The sequence below is a fragment of the Tenrec ecaudatus genome, unplaced genomic scaffold, assembly GCF_050624435.1.
Source record: "Tenrec ecaudatus isolate mTenEca1 unplaced genomic scaffold, mTenEca1.hap1 Scaffold_170, whole genome shotgun sequence".
Taxonomy (NCBI): domain Eukaryota; kingdom Metazoa; phylum Chordata; class Mammalia; order Afrosoricida; family Tenrecidae; genus Tenrec; species Tenrec ecaudatus.
Genome location: NW_027458068.1, coordinates 239450 through 257373, shown reverse-complemented (window position 1 = coordinate 257373; position 17924 = coordinate 239450). Strand labels below are relative to the sequence as shown.

Sequence of the window (17924 nt, the reverse complement as noted above, 5' to 3'; positions counted from 1 at the left end):
TTTTCTCTATCATTTTCTCCTTTTTCTATAATGCTTCCCTCATGTCCTGTATAGCTACAAGCAGCATCCTGAAGATTTCTTTCTGTGGTAGGTCCAGGTGGTCTTCTGGCATTGGATTTTGTTTCTCTTTTCTTGTTGAAACTGTTGTAGCAGCTTGCTGGTGTTTGGTCGATTTATTGGAACTAGGTACCATTTTCCCAGGTGTCTCAGAGCCCTGGGCTCTCTCTTTGGGAGGTTGGTACTGGTGTTTCAGCAGGCTGCTTTTAGCCAACTTCCTTGTAAGGTTGTGTTTCACCTTTGTCCTGCTGGGGTTTCCCTCTCCCCTTGAACTACGGTTTGTGCTCCAGCCACCTTCAGGTCTCCTTAGGGGCTGTTGTTTGCAGCTATGCACACTGCGGTCTGATAAAAAGTGTTGACTCAAGTGAAGGGGAACATATTTTGGGGATGGGTTGGGGATTGGGTGATCTACTTCTGGCTAGGAGTACTTCCCACAGGTAGGCGGGTGGGAGGGGGGGCCGCTACTGGTGTGCTGATCCATTGCTTGGAGCACAGAGGGTGGGGTGGATTGAGCAGGGAGAAGGGAGAATGCAGTAGGCAAGTCCCAAAGGCCTGGGTCCCTATGCTACAACTGCAGAAAATGCTGCCAGACTTGTGTCCGCTCCCTGGCATGCCTGAAACGGTGTGGCAGGATGGGAACCTCTGTGTGTGCGTGTGCATTGCATGTATGTATGGTGGGGGGAAGAAAGCCAGGGAGGGAGCTGGATGGCCGATTTGTGAGGAGCGCAGAGATGGGGTGGGCACCTTTGGGTTGAGACCTCTGGGAGTGGAGGCAGTTTGATTGGCGGTTTGTGGGAGCACAAAGGCATGGCAGCATCATCTGCCATCTACCTGATTATGCTGTGGCGCCAGGGCACGAGCCTCCCAGGAGGAGGCGGGGATCGTCTGGCTGGCTGGTCAGCAAGGGGTGCCCAGATGGGGCATGAATCTCTGCAGGGGGGCGATATACCGGCTGGAGCACCCACATGGGACCCCGGGCATCATGGGCAGAGTAGGGGGTACTAGCTGGTGATTCTGCACAGAGCGCCGAGGCAGGGCAGCTGCCTCCGCAATGCTCCTGGCTGCCCTGTGGTGCCAGCAGAGTGGGCACTCTGAGCATCACGCAAGAGACCACGGGTGTCCGCTTCTGCTTCAGAGAAGTACTCTGAGTTGTCTTGGGAATCGACAGACAGACTTGATACCCCTACTAGGCCCCTAAATTTCGCCACTCACTGAGTTCTGGATGTGAGCTACCTGTATGGCAGCCGTCTTCCCCCGACTCTCTGTGAGTGTAAATCTTGAAGGGAGTAGAAAGCCTCATCTTTCTCCTGGTGGTTTTTCATTGCCAACCTTTCACTTAGCAACTTAGTATGTAACCCACTATGCCACCATGACTCTGGACCTAAATGGCAAGGGCTAGAGAACGTAATGACAGTAGTGAGGCCAGGAAGAGGAAATGTGGGACAGACAGGGGTAAAAAAATCCAAACTGCTGTAATAGAATTGATTCAGACTCTTAGTGATCCTGTAGGACAGAGTAGAACATCTATTTGGGATTTCTGAGATTTGGGGTATGAACTTGTTATCAGTTCAGTGCATAACCCACTATACAACCAGGGCTCCTAGTGGTAGGGAGTGGTAAATTTTGTTGTTAGGTGAACTCCCTTTATTCTCTCACTTAATCCTGTTTATTACTGCTTGTGAGTTTAACGGATTCTGAGTGAAGCCTGGTTATAATCTTTCTGTTCCTTCTCTTGGAAACAGACGTGAGAGAACAAGTAAAGGGACTTTTACATTTTATTTTGCCTATCTTTTATCCCTTAATATTAATAATGATAGGGATACATAAAGCATATTCATATGTTGTATAATCTCCATATGCATCTCATAATGTATCCCCATTTTACAGATGAGTTAATTTGAGCTGCAGAGTGGTCAAATAGCTCACCTAAGGTTATTGAGCTAGTAAATATAGAGCTGGAACAAGAACCGAAGTGAAAAATTATCAGAAAGCATTATAATGGCCACTTAGGAATGAAAGTATTTCAAATGAAAATGAAAGCATTTCCGCCTATGGGTTTGCCATTAAAGCTGTAACTTTCAGGATAGGGCAAGATATGACAAAATAAGGAGGTATAAATTACCAAGGGCATATGAGGGAGGGGGGAATGGGGAGGGAGGGGGGGGAAAAAAGAGGACCTGATGCAAGGGGCTTAAGTGGAGAGCAAATGCCTTGAGAATGATTGGGGCAGGGAATGTATGGATGTGCTTTATACAATTGATGTATGTATATGTATGGATTGTGGTAAGAGTTGTTTGAGTCCCTAATAAAATGTAAAAGAAGAAAAGAGAAAAAAATGATTAGGGCAAAGACTGTACAGATGTGCTTTATACAATTGATGTATGTATATGTATGAACTGTGAAAAGAATTGTATCAGCCCCAATAAATTGTTAAAATAAATAAATTAATTAATTAAAAAAAGCTGTAACTTGTGGAGCACAAGTTTTCTGATGCATATTTAAAATTTTTATTTTAAGTATGAATATTCTTTCGTTTTTACCTACCTATGAACTCAAAAGGAAAACCAATCCCCTTATTGTTCACATTGTGAGTACATTAACATGATGTGAGGAAGTATAGATTATATAGTGCGATAGAAAAACACATTGTGCGTATCACTTCAGCTTACTGAAATCAGAATCTGAGAGTTGTATTTTCTGCTCAGATTGCTGACTCCTTTACAACTTTTAACATAATCTGGGTCTGCCTCATTCACATTCCTTTGTTTTCTCTGTTGTTGTTAGGATTGTTAAGCCCAAAGTGGTGTCCATGGAGGAGATGGCCTCCTTTCATACAGATGCCTATCTGCAGCATCTCCAGATGGTCAGCCAAGATGGTGATGATGACCACCCCGACTCCATAGAATATGGGCTAGGTAAGGTTCTAATGAGACAATGACTAACAAGACAATGATGAGAGGTAGAACACTTTCATCTATAGATTGTAACTAGTTAATTATTTATAATTTGTATTGTGATTTTTAATAAATCTCCAGTTAAATAATGTGTTAATCATTAATCTCTTGGTTTAGCTACGTAACATCATTTGAGAAAACGGTATGGGTTTTGTGAAACTGAGTGATGGATTAGATGGGGGAAAGTCTTTCAATGGTTTAGGCCCTGATAAACCATAAAAAAAAAAATGAAACCCAAACTATACTGCCATTGAGTTCATTCTGATTCATAGCAACCCTATAGGACATAATAGAACTTCCCCTTTACGTTTCTGAAACTAAATCTCCATGGGAGTAGAAAGCCTCATCTTTTTCTTGTGGAGCCTCTGGTGGTTTCAAACTGCTGACCTTACTATTATGTTAGCAGCTCCAAACATAACCACCAGGACCCCTGTTAGGCTCTAATTGTGGTGTCTATATCTAGTCTGATTGTGTATGTGCTGACTTGGATGTCCTTGAATACAGGTTTATGGCCTAGCTAAATTTTCTACTGTATCCTTTATTAAACAACTACATTTTAAAAACTAAATGGCTATCACCATGGTTTAGTAGAAAGCACACTGGACTGAGAATCAAGAAACCTCAGTTGCAGACCTGACTCTCTGCTATGTAAGCAAGAGATACCATTTCTCAGGCCTCAATTTCTTCACCTATTGGTTATGACTAGTTAACGTGTAAGGTTTTTTTTCTCTCAAGCTCTAATATTTTAAAAATCCTTTTCCTATTATTAGAATGTTTCTGTCTCAGTTGCAGCTCATGCCAGCGCAGTCACTTTTCGGTAAATTGTCTCATCTCAAACACATTTTCCTTGTTGTAAAATTCATTTCTTACAAAGTAATCTGATTCTTGCCCTAAGGTTATGACTGCCCAGCCACTGAAGGGATATTTGACTGTGCAGCAGCTGTAGGAGGAGCTACAATCACAGCTGCCCAATGCCTGATTGATGGAAAGAGCAAAATAGCAATTAACTGGTCTGGAGGGTGGCATCATGCAAAGAAGTAAGAAAATTGCTTTCCTACTTTCTGACTGTACCTGAATCAATTTTCCTGTTATGTACAAGGGGGTACTCTCCCCCCAAAATGAAAACTTTTTTCAAGCTATGTATTTAAATTTTTTACAAAACAACCTTATCACCTTCAAACTACCCTCCATTATACTTAATACATTTGTCAAATCTGCAATTCCATTCTTGGAAATATTTTTCAAACTCGTGTTTGGATGGCTGACTGTACCTCCCTTGTTTTTTTCTTCACTTTTTCTAACTTCATCAAATTGCTGTCCTTTCATGTCCCTCTTTATTCTTGGAAACAAAAAGAAGTCACATGGAGCAAGGCCACGTGAGAGTAAGGTGCGTGGGGCAAGAGAGGCATGCTAGTTTTTTGTTTTTTTTTGACAAAAACTGGCCTATTGAGATGGCTGCATGAGCAGGTGCATTGTCGTGGTGGCAAAACCAGTCCCCTGTCTGCCACAAATCAGGCCTTTTTTTGGTCGCACACTGTTCTGCAATGTGAAAACTTGATTAACCTGGTGGAACAAACTCCCAAGTGCACTATGAGTTGACAGACACCCAGAACAAAGTTTGTCATCAATCAACATTGCACCTTTTTTTAAACGAGAAAACTACTCATCTTGAGTTTTTCCCACAGCACTCCTTTTGTTAGCTGTGTTCAACATCACAACAGTTTTTGCAGCAATTTTCCTGAGCAGAAAGCAAAATTTCACAGCTGTACACTGTTCTCTTAAATCGGCCATCCCCCCAAAATGAAAGATTCAAGCAAAACTGCTTTCACACACAAAAAATTCACTGTGACTAGAGAACGTTCCCAGGCAATGCCACTGGGTGTATTAAGTGCGAGTTGCTCCATGCTCACCTGGCGGGGGGTGGAGGGATGAGCACTATGAAAAAATGAGTACTACAAAAGCTCTTGGTTTTGGGGGGTACCTCCTCGTAAAAGCTTATGCTTATTTTATTGACATCTGCTGAGAGATTTGTATGTATTAGGCATCCTGAAGAGATACAAATGGAAATAGAAGGTGACTAATAACAGCATAGTAGAAAGAATACTATACTATTGAAAGTCAAGATAACCGGGTTCTAAGCCTAGTTTTACTCATAACAAGGTAACTTACTTTGTAGGCCTCAATTTTTCATCAGTGAAATGGGCAGTGTGAAGGATAACTGCACAATCTCTAAACTCCTCTTCACCTTTCTGAAAATTTCCTGGGGATATTTCACTTGAGGAACATTAGCAAGATAAGAATAAGTAGGGAACAACATCAATAATGGTATCAGTTGAATACCTGTGTGAACTGAAGAGATTTAGCAGTAGAAAAAAGTCTTATAAGTACTAGTTTTGAGATCGTTCATGAAAGAAGTTGCAAACATTTTCAAATAGAGAATTGATGAGAATAGTTCGAAATTGGAAGACTGAAGAATCAAGAAGCAAACGTACGCTTCCATCTCTAAAGAAAGTAGTAACCTAGAAATGAGCAATTCTCTAAGGAGAAAGCTATTCTTAGGTATTGCTTGGGATTAGAGGAAAAAGTCTTCATAGAGGTTTATATTAACATTTCAAGCAGTAATACTCTTGAGAAGGCCTTTTTAGTACTCAGCATCTTTTCTGATATGTCTGTAGTATTTAACGAATGTTGGAAGAAAAGGATTTTAAAAACAATTTATCAGTGTGCTGTCTGAATGAAATGATTCCAGACAAACTGAAACCCTTGATAATGTTCTTTTCTCCTTTTATCCTACTGTTGTTTATATGTCCAGTTCTGAGGATTTTGGTTTTCTTAAAATTGAATTGTAATCCGTACTTAAGTTCTTCTTTTTTAAAAAAATCATTTTATTGGGGGCTCATACAATTCTTTTTTTAAAAAACAATTTATTAGGGACTCATACAACTCTTATCACATCAATTGTATAAAGCACATCTGTACATTCTTTGCCCTAATCATTTTGATCTTAATCAGCAAGTGCTTTAAGTCCTCCTCATTTTCAGCAAGCCAGATTGTGTCATCTGCATACTGCAGGTTGTTGATAAATCTTCCTCGACTCCTGCTGCTGTGTACTTCTTCATATAGACCAGCTTCTCAAATTATTTGGTCAGCTTACAGATTGAATAAGAATTGTGAAAGTATACTACCCTGACAGACCTCTTCTGATTTTAAACCTCTCAGTTCTTTTCAAACGACTTACCTTTTGGGATTCACATTCTTCTGAATATTAACCATAGTTTGTTAGGGTTCACATAGGTGAATGCCTTTGCATATTCAATAAAACACAAGAAACACTTTTCTTGTGGTCTCTGCTTTTAGCCTTGATCCATCTGACATCAGCAGTGATACTTCTTATGCCATGTCCTTCTGAATTTGGCTTGAATTTCTGGCAGTGTCCTATCGATGTACTATCAATGCAGCTGTTTTTGAATTATCAACATTTTACTTGCATGTGACATTAATATTGTTTGAAATTTTCTGTATGATTTCAAAAAGCAGCTCGAGAACCCAGGCATCAATGCAAAGAAGTAAGGAAACTGTGACTCTGTGGGTTCGCTGTTCTTCAAAATGGGCACAACACAAATACTGTAGTCAGTTGGCCAGGTAGCTATCTTTGAGTTTTCTTCAGTGCTTCATCACCTTGTTGAGACATTTCAATTTTTATTTTGTCAGTTACTATTCTGTCAAATACTGGAGCCTTGCTTTTTGGTAACACCCTCAGTACAGCTTGGACCATCAGTACCGTAGGTTCTTGATCATAGGTTACTACCTGATATGATTGAATGTCAACCAAATCTTTTTGGTACAGTGACTGTGTAATCCCTCCATCGTCTTTTGTTGTTTCCTGCATTATTCAATATTTTGTTCATGGAATCCTTCAATATTATAACTTGAGGCTTAAATGTTGTTTTCAGTTCTTTCAACTTCATATATGTTGAGTGTATTCTTTTTTGGTTTTCTAAATTCAAGTCTTTGCACATTTTTTCATAGTAATTTGTCTTCTCGGGCTGCCTTTTGAAATTTTCTGTTCATCTCTTTTACTTCATCTTTTCTTCCATGGGCTGTAGCTATTCTGTGTTCAAGAGAAAGTTTGAGTCTCTTTTGACATTCATTTTGACTTTTTCTTTCTTGTGTTTTTAATGACCTTTTGTGGTCTTCATAAATGATGTTCTTGATGTCCTACCACAGCTCATCAGACCTTCTGTCACTAGTGTTCAGTGCAGCAAATCTATTCTTCAGATGTTGAAATTCAGCTGAGATATATTCAAGGTTGTATTTTGACTCTCATGGACTTGTTTTAATTTTCTTCACCTTCAACCTGAATTTACAAATGAGCAATTTGTTTCAATTGGTTCCACAACTGGCCTCCTTTTGATAGCTGATAATGAGCTTTCTTCATACTTTTTTCCCACAGATGTAGTCAGTTTGATTCCTTTGTATTCTGTTGCTGAACTGTATACATACAGTTGCTGTTTAAGTTGTTGAAAAAGGGTATTTGCAATGAAGAAGCCATTGGCCTTATAAAATTCTATCATATGATTTCCAGCGTTATTTCTATCCTATGGCCATGTTTTATAACTACTGTTCCTTCTTCATTGTTTAAACTTCTGCATTCCAATCACCTATCATTTGCAATCTATTTTCATTGCATGGTTGATCAATTTCAGGCTGAAGAATTTAGTAGAATCCCCCAGTTTCATCAACACTATCTGTAGTTGTTGGTGTGTAAATTTTAATATTATTTGTATTGACTAGATTTCCTTGTAGGCATATAGATATTATCCTATGACATCAGCATTATGCTTTAAGATAGATCCTGCAATTTCCTCTTTGATGAAGATTATGATACTATTCTTTTTGCCCTTATTATTCCTGGTACAGTAAATTATGTGATTGTCAATCTCAAAATGGCCAATACCAGTACATTTCAGCTCACTAATGCTTAGGATATCAATTTTTTAGGATATCAATCTTTATGCATTCCATTTTCACTTTTGACATCTTATAGCTTTCCTAGATTCATACTTCATATATTCCAAGTTCTGATTATTAATAGCTATTTTCAGCTGTTTCTTTTGATTTTGAGCCATGCCTCAGCACATAAAGGTCCTGAAAGCTTTACTTCATCATCCACATCATTATGGTGGATTCTGTTTTGAGGAGGCAATACTTCAGTTGCATTTTAAGTGCCTTCCAACTAGAGGGGGTCATTTTCCATCACTATAAGCCACTGCTGTTCATAAGGTTTTCTGTAGCTAGCCCTCAGAATTGAACAGCCTCTTCCATTTTTGTGGTCTGTTCTTAGTCTGGAAGCTCTGCTGAAACATATTCATCTTGAGTGACCCTGTTGATATTTGAAATACCAGTGATGTGGTGCGTTTCAATTTGTGTTGTAAGAGTTTCAATTTCCACATATCCTTGCCAACATTTCATATTTTCTGTTTGATTTTGTTTTTATCTCACCATAGTTATCCCAATGGGAGTGAAAACACATCTCATGTAGTTTATATTTGCACCTCTCTGGTGGCTAATAATATTAAACATCTTTTCATGTGTGTGTTGGTCATTGGAATATCCTTTTTGGTAAAGTGTTTATTCAAGTCATTTACCTATTTTATTTGTTTTCCTGTTAAGTTGTTTAAGTTTTACATATATATATGTTATTAGATTCTTAGTGGATATATAGTTCCCCCAAATATTCTACCAGTTAGTAGCTTGTCTTTTCATATTTTTGGTAACAGTTTTTTGGTGGATAAAATTTTGAAATTTTTATGATATCACATTCATTTATTTTTTGCCTTTTGCTATTTGTACATTTGTTATTTTATTAGTGAGTCTACTTTAAAAAAATAAGCCTGATGTGGTTGTTTCTGAATTTTTCTAAGAATTTATGGTTTTAGAATGCACAGTTAGGTCCTTACTGCATTGTAAATTTATTTTTGTGTTTGGCTTGAGGCATATTAAGTATTAAAGTTATATAGCATCAGTCTTCTGATGTGTTCTTCTTTTTAGATACTGTGTTGGTTTTTCTAACTCTTTTGCTTTCCAGGACCTCTGGTGGCACTGTCGAGTAAGTGTCGCACTGCCACACTCAGGGAAAAGTTAAGGCTGGTCTGCTCTCATAAAAATTTAGAGCCCTGGAAATTCTATAAAGGGTTGTTGTGAGTTGGAATCAACTCAATGACAGCGGGTTTTGGTTCCCTCTCTATATAACTTTAGAATTAGTTTGTTGATACCCACAAAATAATTTACTGGGGATTTGTGATTGCTTTGAATCTATGATCATTCTGGGAAGAACTTCCATGTTAAAAATATTGTCTTATCCATGAACATGGAATGTTGTTATATGCCATCAAGCCAATTTCTGACATATAGCAACCCAATATGCCAAAGTAGAACTGCCTCCATAGTTTTCTAGGCTGTAACCTTTGGAGGAGCAGATCTTTGTGTTAGCAGCCCAGTGTTCAACTACTGAGCCACCAGGGCTCTTTACCAAGAATAGTGCATGAGAAGTGATGTCAGTTGCAATCAGCTTGAGGGCACCCGTTATTGCTCTTGTTGCATGTGGGAGGAGGTGAAAGAAGAGGAAGATGACCAGGTTTCTGTTTAGCTTGTTTGGGTATGGCCCATACAAGCAAGCAATTCTTAACAATAGCTAATATATTTTAAGCTAAGTGCTAGTGACTTGCATTTTGCTCTTCTGTCCTCACAAGAACATTAGGAGGTTTGGTATTGTTACCCATTTTTCCATGATACAGAAATACTGAAAAACAATTTGTTCAGGATTTTTAGGTGGCAAAGTTGAGACTCAACACACAAGCAATCTGATTATTAATTCTGTGTGATTAGCCATTGCATATTCTACTACAATAAAAAGGAGTGGATGATGGTATGCAATGGAAGTAATACTCAGGTGAATTGGATATTCGGAGTTGTATATGGAGGTAGAAGCGGAAATAGAAATAAAAGTGTTATGGATATAACAAATGGTGGTATAAATTCTGAAAGTGGATGAGATTACTGAGGTGAAATAAAAAGAGTGAGGAGAAAGACAAATAAGAGAGTACAAAAAGAAAGATAAGAGAACACAGAACCCAAGGAAGCATTGATTTCTAATGGGCAAGCAGATGAAAAGACTAGGGAATTCAACTGAAAAGCAACAATTAAGAGTAGCTAGAGAGGTCTTGGAATGTCAAGATATCAAAAGCTTTTTAAAATACAGAGTTCTCAGAGATCCCATGTACTATCTGGTCAGTCCAGCTAGTTACTAAAGGATCAGTCATATTTGGCAATTAAGGTTAATGGTCTTTATAAGAGAACTTTGGAGAAAGTAATGAGTAGAAAGTAAAGAAATACCTAGGAAAGGATGACTGTTTTCCAGAGGTTTGAATGAGAAAGGAAAGAAGAGAGGTGTGGCCAAGAGAAATTAAAGGCTAAAGCATAGTTGACCCAGACCTTCATTCCTGAGAGACAAACCAGAGAACCCTTTCTAACACAATAGTGTTTGTATTATCCATTTGAAAATATTTAAGTACATTTAAAGGTTGAAAGGAAAATATTGGAAATGCATATGAGATGGATGAACAGTGCAGAGAAGACGACAGGAAAGAAGCAAGTAAAATGGCTTTGGGAGGATGGGACCCACCTCTTCGGAAGCCAGAGAAAAAGAAAGATGTGACAGAGGAGATTGAGTTGTCTGCTGTTCAGTTTCTGCCATATGTCCTCTTGTTTCTCTGTGGACAACTCCTGTTCTCCTATATGAAAGTAAGCCAAAAATGACGGCTAAAACCATCATAGAAGCTTTATTAATAAAAAACATAGAAATGCAAAGTTGTTGTTTCTGGACACATCTTCCATCTATGTCTGTATGTATGGAGGCATTGTTTCTGCTTCCTTAAACTTTCCCCAAAGAATTCTATACTGTTTGATTTACATTGTGAAGGAACTGCAGCTTTGGCATCCTTGAGAGACTCAAATTGTGTTCCTTTTCAATGTTATTTGAGTGTGGGAAACAAAAACAAATCTGAAAGGGCAAGATTAGAACTGTCTGGTGATCTCTTTCAGAGGAGTTGGCAGTGGTAGCCAAGCAACAATGTAGCCAAGCAACAATCTTCTGGTCTCAGGGGTTGTCGAGGCTCTTTAGTCCCTTGGATTAATTGTTCCCATGCATTTGGATTTTCTTCACTCTTCTTTGTTCCATAGAGGAGAAGCCAAAGTTGCACCTTAGATGTGTGTCAGTGTGCCTCCTATAGGATATTCCTTTTTTCTACTGACTCTCTACGAAGCATGATAGGGACTGGTCTCTCCAGATAACTTGTCCAGATTACAAGAGATAAAATCTTGCCATTCTTGATTCTCAAGAGTATTTGTTCTTGCTGTTCATGATATATATTTAGTATTCTTTGCCAATGCCATATTTCAAAGTTATCAATTATTCATCAGGATTCCTTATGTATTGCCCAGGTTTCACATGCATATGAATGTCCTGAAAATACCATGGCTTGAGTCAGACCCACCTTAGCTTTCAAGACATTTTTGAATTTTAACATTTTAAAGAGGTCTTTTGCAGCAGATTGGTCCAATGCAGTATGCTGTTTGCTTTCTTGACTACTGCTTCCATGAGAATTGATTGTGGATCTAAGAAAAATGAAACCCTTTACAATATCAGTATTTCCCCCATTTATGTTGATGTTGCATATTGGTTGAATTGTGCTCATTGGTCCAGAGTCACTGTACTAAAAAGAATTAGATGACATCCAATCATTTAAGGAGGTGTACATGATCAAGAACGAATGGTATTGAAGGAAGAAGTCCAAACTACATTGAACTCTTTGGTGAAAAGCAAGGTTTCAGGAGTTGACAGAATTCTAATTGAGATATTGTAGCAAATGGATATAGTACTGGAAGCATTCACTAATCTAAGCTAATTAGAAGAGAACCATACGCATCATACATTCTTAGTACCCCCCAAAAGATGATACAATGGAATGTAGAAATTATTGAACAATATCATTGACATTGCAGCCCTAGGGTTAGCTGGCTGGTCTCCAACTCCAGCTCCTAGAGCATTTGTATTTCCTTCTCATAGAATACCTGTGAAAGTGAACTATTCCCATGTTTGTCTCTTTGCTAGGCTGTCCTTAAAGAGGAATTTCATCTTATTCATCTTTATATCTCGAGCCCCTAGCACCGTATCAAGCATATAAGAAATGCGCAGAAAAATACAGAATGAATAAATAAGTCCTAGAAATGAATCCCTAGAAATACTTGAATGACTGCCATAAGACTGGGCAAAGTAGGTATGTGGCTGCGGAAGGAAGAAGAGCTCATAAGAGTAGTGGTGAAAGTCAAAGGGAGGAATAATTTTTAGCTCAGTGGAAGAAAGGATTTTGCTAATTTTCTTAATGTATTAGGATCAAATTGGAAGCACTGGGTAGAAGTGAGATCCCTGTAATAAAGAGGTGTTCAATCACCCCGTGGAGAATTCTTGGCAGTGATTTGGGGGAGGAAATTTCAATAGTAGAAAGGAAAGTGATGGTGATAAGTGATGCTCAGGGCTTCTTTATTAAACGGTTTCTCTCAGAACAGCCCTGGTTTGGAGAACTGCTTCTCCACAAACTAGACCATTATTAGTCACCCGGGGCACCTGGGGCTACTCACCATTTCTCCTTGAGGGCAGGAGTATGTTAACCATCCTCCTTAGCACTGTCATTACTAGCTAGTATATAGTAAAGCTCAGCAACGATTGGCTGAATTGTATATGATTATCCAGATATCAAAGACACTTCTCTTTCTACCTCGACAAATGCCTGTGGAATGAAGTTAATGAAAATTATATTTATGGAACAAAGTTTGACTCACGTCATTAATTATTATTCAATACTGAGTACATACTATAAGCAAGGCCACCTACTAGGTTTTGTGAGAAAGAAACAAGAGATTCTATCCCCCAGGGTTTCGTATTGTTGCACCAGAGAAAACCTATGGCCACAATAAGTATAGCACAAGGTAGAAAGTCCTTAGCACCGTGCGCGCAATGTACTAGCTACTTGCGGGAGGCTGAATACTGGCCTCCATGTCTTCATTTCCAGAGCCGGTGAATGTTACTTTATATGGCAAAAGGGGTTTTGCAAGTGTGCTTAAATTAAGGATCATGAGGTTTAGATATTATTTCAGATGACCTGGGTGAGACCTAATTGTAAAGTATCCTATAAGAGGGAGATTTGACACAGAGGAGAAGGTGGAAGCAAAGTCAGAGAAGATGCTCCATTGCTGGTTTTGCAATTGGAGAAAGGAGCAAGCCAAGGGCTGCAAGGAACACAGCTTTTAAAACCTGGGATAGACAAGAAAACAAATTCTCTAGTCTCTGAAGGTAGCACAGCCTTGTAGGCATCTTGATTTTAGCCCTGCCAGACACATTTTAAACTTCTAGCTTCCAGAATTGTAAGAGAATATATTTATGTTGTTTTAAGTTATTTATTATAGCAGCAATAGGAAATTAATATGACACTCAATAAATATTTTTGAAGAAATGGGATTTTTAAAAGTTCTATAAAACAAGTAAAGATACGAGGTTCCCTACACAGTAGGCGAGAGCCTAAAAGCCTCAAAAATGTTCCCAGTCCATACAACTAGTTTTCCCCTTAATCAAGTCAGCTAGGGGATTATAGTGGACTTCATAGTTTGCCCAAGGGGAGTGAGCGCAGCCAGTGTAGGTGGTGCTGCTACGGCACAGAACTGTCTGAGTGGAAAATTCGCCAGCCAAACCTACTATATGGATCACAATGAGTGCACATTCTGTTGTACATGGGCTGACCGGATGGCAGCTAGCAACAGCAGCTTGCCAATAATATTCCTGAAAACTGTTAGCCTCCTGTTGCCACTTTGGAAATCTACTTAGTGTTAGTTCTAGGACTCTCAGTTGCCTGAATGCTGTGCCAGCGAATTTCTTTTTTTACTGAGTTGCAATACCTATTTGCTTTAAACTGTTTAATGCTTTATTATATGAGGGGTAGTCCCCCAAACCCGGATTCTCTCCCCAAAGCTATGTATGTATGTATGTATGTATGTATGTATGCATTTACAACATAACCGTATCACCTTCAAAGCACTCTCCATTACTCTTAATACATTTGTCAAATCTGAAATTCCATTCTTGGAAATATGTTTCAAACTCATCTGGATGGTTGACAGAACCTCTCTTGTTTTTTTCTTCACCTCTTCTAACGTCATCAAATCGCTGTCCTTTCATTTGCGGAAACAAAAGTTACATGGAGAGAGGTCAGGTGAGTAAGGTACGTGGGGCAAGAGGAATGCTGGTTTTTGCCCAAAACTGGCGCACTGAGATGGCTGCGTGAGCAGGTGCATTGTTGTGGTGGCAAAACCAGTTCCATCTGCCACAAATTAGGCCTTTTTTTGTTATGCAATCTTTTCAGAGCCTGTAAATAGAAAGGCTGATTAACAGTCTGACCTGGTGGAACAAACTCCAAATGCATTATCACCCCTCATATCACAACCTCTTTTTTGTAAAGTACCCACTCGTATAGTATTTTATGTTGTTTTCAAGTTTTCTCAAACATGTTGAAAACATAAGAGCCTTACAGACAAGGACCGGGATTTATATATATCTGTACCTTCCACAGAGGAGTCCTGGTGGCGCAGTATATATGCATTGGGACACTATCCGAAAGGTAAGCAGTGTGAAATCATCAGCTGCTCTGGGGAGAAAGCTGAGGTTTGCTGCTCCTGTAAAGAGTTACAGTCTTGGAAGCCACAGGGGTAGTTCTACCCTCTACCCTATAGGGTCACAATCAGCTGCAATTGACTCGAGGGTGGTGAGTGTAGTTTGGTATCTTTCATAATACTAGTTATTCCAGAGGTGCTCACTAAATATTTATTTATTGCTAATAATCAAGAAGCTGGGTACAGGGAGTAGAGGAGTGCTATTTTGTGTTTCTATTTTTAGGCCATAACTAACTAGATGACCAACTTTACTCAGCAATCAAACATGAATTGCTATCTCTAATATGGGCTAGGCCTATATTTTATACAGTCAATGTATACACAAGTAAAACAAATAAAATTTGGTCTCTATTACTGAAGGCTTGAATGACAAAGGCTGATTAATTAACACACTAAAATATAACATGATATACTATTGGTAAAGCCAGACACTCCTAAACGAAATGAAAGCAATTAACTCTGTCTATGAAAGACAGGAACCAATACAAAGGTGACAAGTAAGTTGTACTGTGAAAGAAAATCAGCTGCCCAGAAAGAAAAGAGGCAGGTAGGGAAAAAGTCAGAAGACACAGAGGATTAGTATAATCCTCGAGCAAGGAGTGGTAGGTAGGTAGGAATGTTAGAAAGGCAAGTATTATCGATAGAACTGTGTCGGTCCAAAATACACATTGAATCATGTGAAAGTCTTAGCAAACAAAAAGAAATTAGGAGAGTACAACTGGACACAGAAGTAAAGCTCTCGCTATTTTCAGACGATATGATTTTATAGAGAGAAAACGCTAAGGACTCCACAAAAAGACTCTTGGAAACAATTGAGAGATTTGGTAAAGTAGCAGGATACAAGAATAACAAGCAGAAATTAACCGGATTCTTATATACCAGTGAAAGCTTCAAAAAAGACATGAAGAAAACAATACCATTTACAATAGCCACACAAAAGATAAAATCCCTAGGAATAAATCTAAGCAAAGAAACAAAGGACCTATCCAAAAAAAAATACTGAACGTTATTACAAGACACCAAAAGAGATCTACACAAATGGAAGACAATGCCATGTTCATGGTTAGGAAGACGTAATGTTGTGAAAATGTACTGCTGATTGCACAACACAATCTACAAATAAAATACAATTCCGATCCAATTCCTAACTTCATTCATTTAAAGAAATGGAAAAATTAGTTACCAACTTCATATGAAGAAGGAAGAAGCCCAGGGTAAGCAAAGAATTCTTGAAAATGAGGAACAAAGTAGGAAGTCTTGCACTACCTGACCTCAAAACTTACTACACAGTGACTGTAGTCAAAACAGCCTGGTACAGGTATACTGATAGATACATAGACCAATGTATGTATAGAAAGCCCAGAAATAAAAGTATCTACCTACAGGCAACTGATTTTCAACAAATAACCAAAGAATATTAAATGTCAAAGGGATACTCTCTTCAATGAATGGTACTTGATATGTTGGCTCTCCATCTGCAGAAAAATGAAACAAGACCCATATCTTAGTCCATGTACAAAAATTAACTGGAGATGAAACAGAGACCTAAATGTAAATCTCAAAGCTGTAAGGATGATCAATGAGAAAATTGGGACAAACTTAAGGGCCCTATTGCAGGACATACACAGACTACCAAATATCATAAGGGAGGCACACATAATAGAAAACAAAATAGAATATAATAGAAATAAAGATCTATTAAAAATAAAACACTTAAGCACATCAAATGACTTCATCAAAAGAATAAAATAAGAGCCCACAGATTGGGAAAAATTCTTTAGCAATGAAACAACAGACTAGGAATTAATTACAAAATCTACAGAATTCTGTAATATCTCAATAAGAAAGAATCAAATAATCCAATTAAAAGGTGGGCAAAGGACATGAATAGGCATTCACGGGAGACAACACGCTACACGTGGATAGCTAACAAACACATGAAGAAATGCTCACAAACACTAGCCATCCAGATGATGCAAATCAAACCGAGACACCACCTTACACCCACAACCATAGCCCAATTAAAAAATTTTAAATAGAAACAAAACAACAAATGCCGGAGAGTGTGTGGAGTGATTGAAAATACACTGTTGGTGGGCTTATAAATATGTACAACCATTGTGGAAAGCAATAGCTACTTAAAACAATTGGAAAGAGAAATCCCTTAAGACCCAGCAATACCTCTGTTGTACCTAAAGAAGAGACAAAATACAAACAAATGTATGCCCCCATGTTCGTCACAACACTGTTCACATATAACAAGATAGGAAAAGCAGCCCAAACATCCATCAGTAGAATGGATAAATAAACTCTGGTACATACACAAAACTGGTGAAACCACGAAACACTACATGACAAGGATGGGTCTAGAAACTATTATACTTAGTCAATCACAAAAGGACAAATACTAAGACAAAGGCAAGCACCTGTTCTCAGGTCATGTAATTTCTTATTTGGTCTCCCCCTCATGATCCACTTCTCCCCTCCTGTTTGTATATCTTAATAACCAATTCAACAAAGGAGGCCTCACCTCAGCTCGGGTCAGTTTCTGGAATAGAGAGAGTGGAACAATCAGTCCCTGCTATATAACATGTCTACGGTTACCCCAAATCAACAGACACTTCTACAAGGGTGCTCAATGAACCCCAATAGAAATTCAAGTGCAGAGGTGATGCTGATGGGGTGGCGGGGGGTGGGGGGGACAGTGATCTTTGTCTCAGAGGAGGTGACTTCACATTGGCTGATGGATAAACTAGTCCTCAATTGGGAAAAATGCTTAATATTACTCCAACAGGAGAATACACCTGGTATTTATTGATTATGTTCTTAATTGGGTACTTTTGATCAAATTTCTATCCAGCCCTTGGTGACCCAGGCTGCATGCTATAGACAGCCTGGACTTTAGACTTTGTTCTTTCAAGGTGTTTCATAGGTTACGCCAGAAGAATCAGATTTGGAAATCCCACTAAGCAAACTGGACTTTATCTTTAATTCACCTGCAACAAATTAAAGGAACTGAAATAATCCTTTGGAATTAAGGCTGAAATTCCTTAGTGTGAGAATAAGTACATGAGTACTATCCTAAGGTTAGGGAATTGAAAATTATTGGACTTCGGTTAAAATCTCTTGCAC

General features: G+C 38.6%; 1 protein-coding gene across 5 annotated transcripts in view; it reads left to right on the top strand.

Moving 5' to 3' along the window:
• The window catches only part of LOC142436137 (histone deacetylase 8-like), a 49441-nt gene that overhangs the window by 12243 nt on the left and 19274 nt on the right, over window positions 1-17924 (top strand). For 3 of the 5 annotated variants that reach the window (XM_075540018.1, XM_075540023.1, XM_075540021.1), the window contains exons 3-5: window positions 2842-2972; window positions 3907-4048; window positions 14693-14740. In XM_075540018.1, coding sequence (XP_075396133.1) covers window positions 2842-2972; window positions 3907-4048; window positions 14693-14740 — 321 coding nt within the window. Of the gene's footprint in view, window positions 1-2841; window positions 2973-3906; window positions 4049-14316; window positions 14423-14692; window positions 14741-17924 lie in introns of those variants that run through there. The other 2 variants (XM_075540019.1, XM_075540020.1) reach the window with 2 other exon arrangements.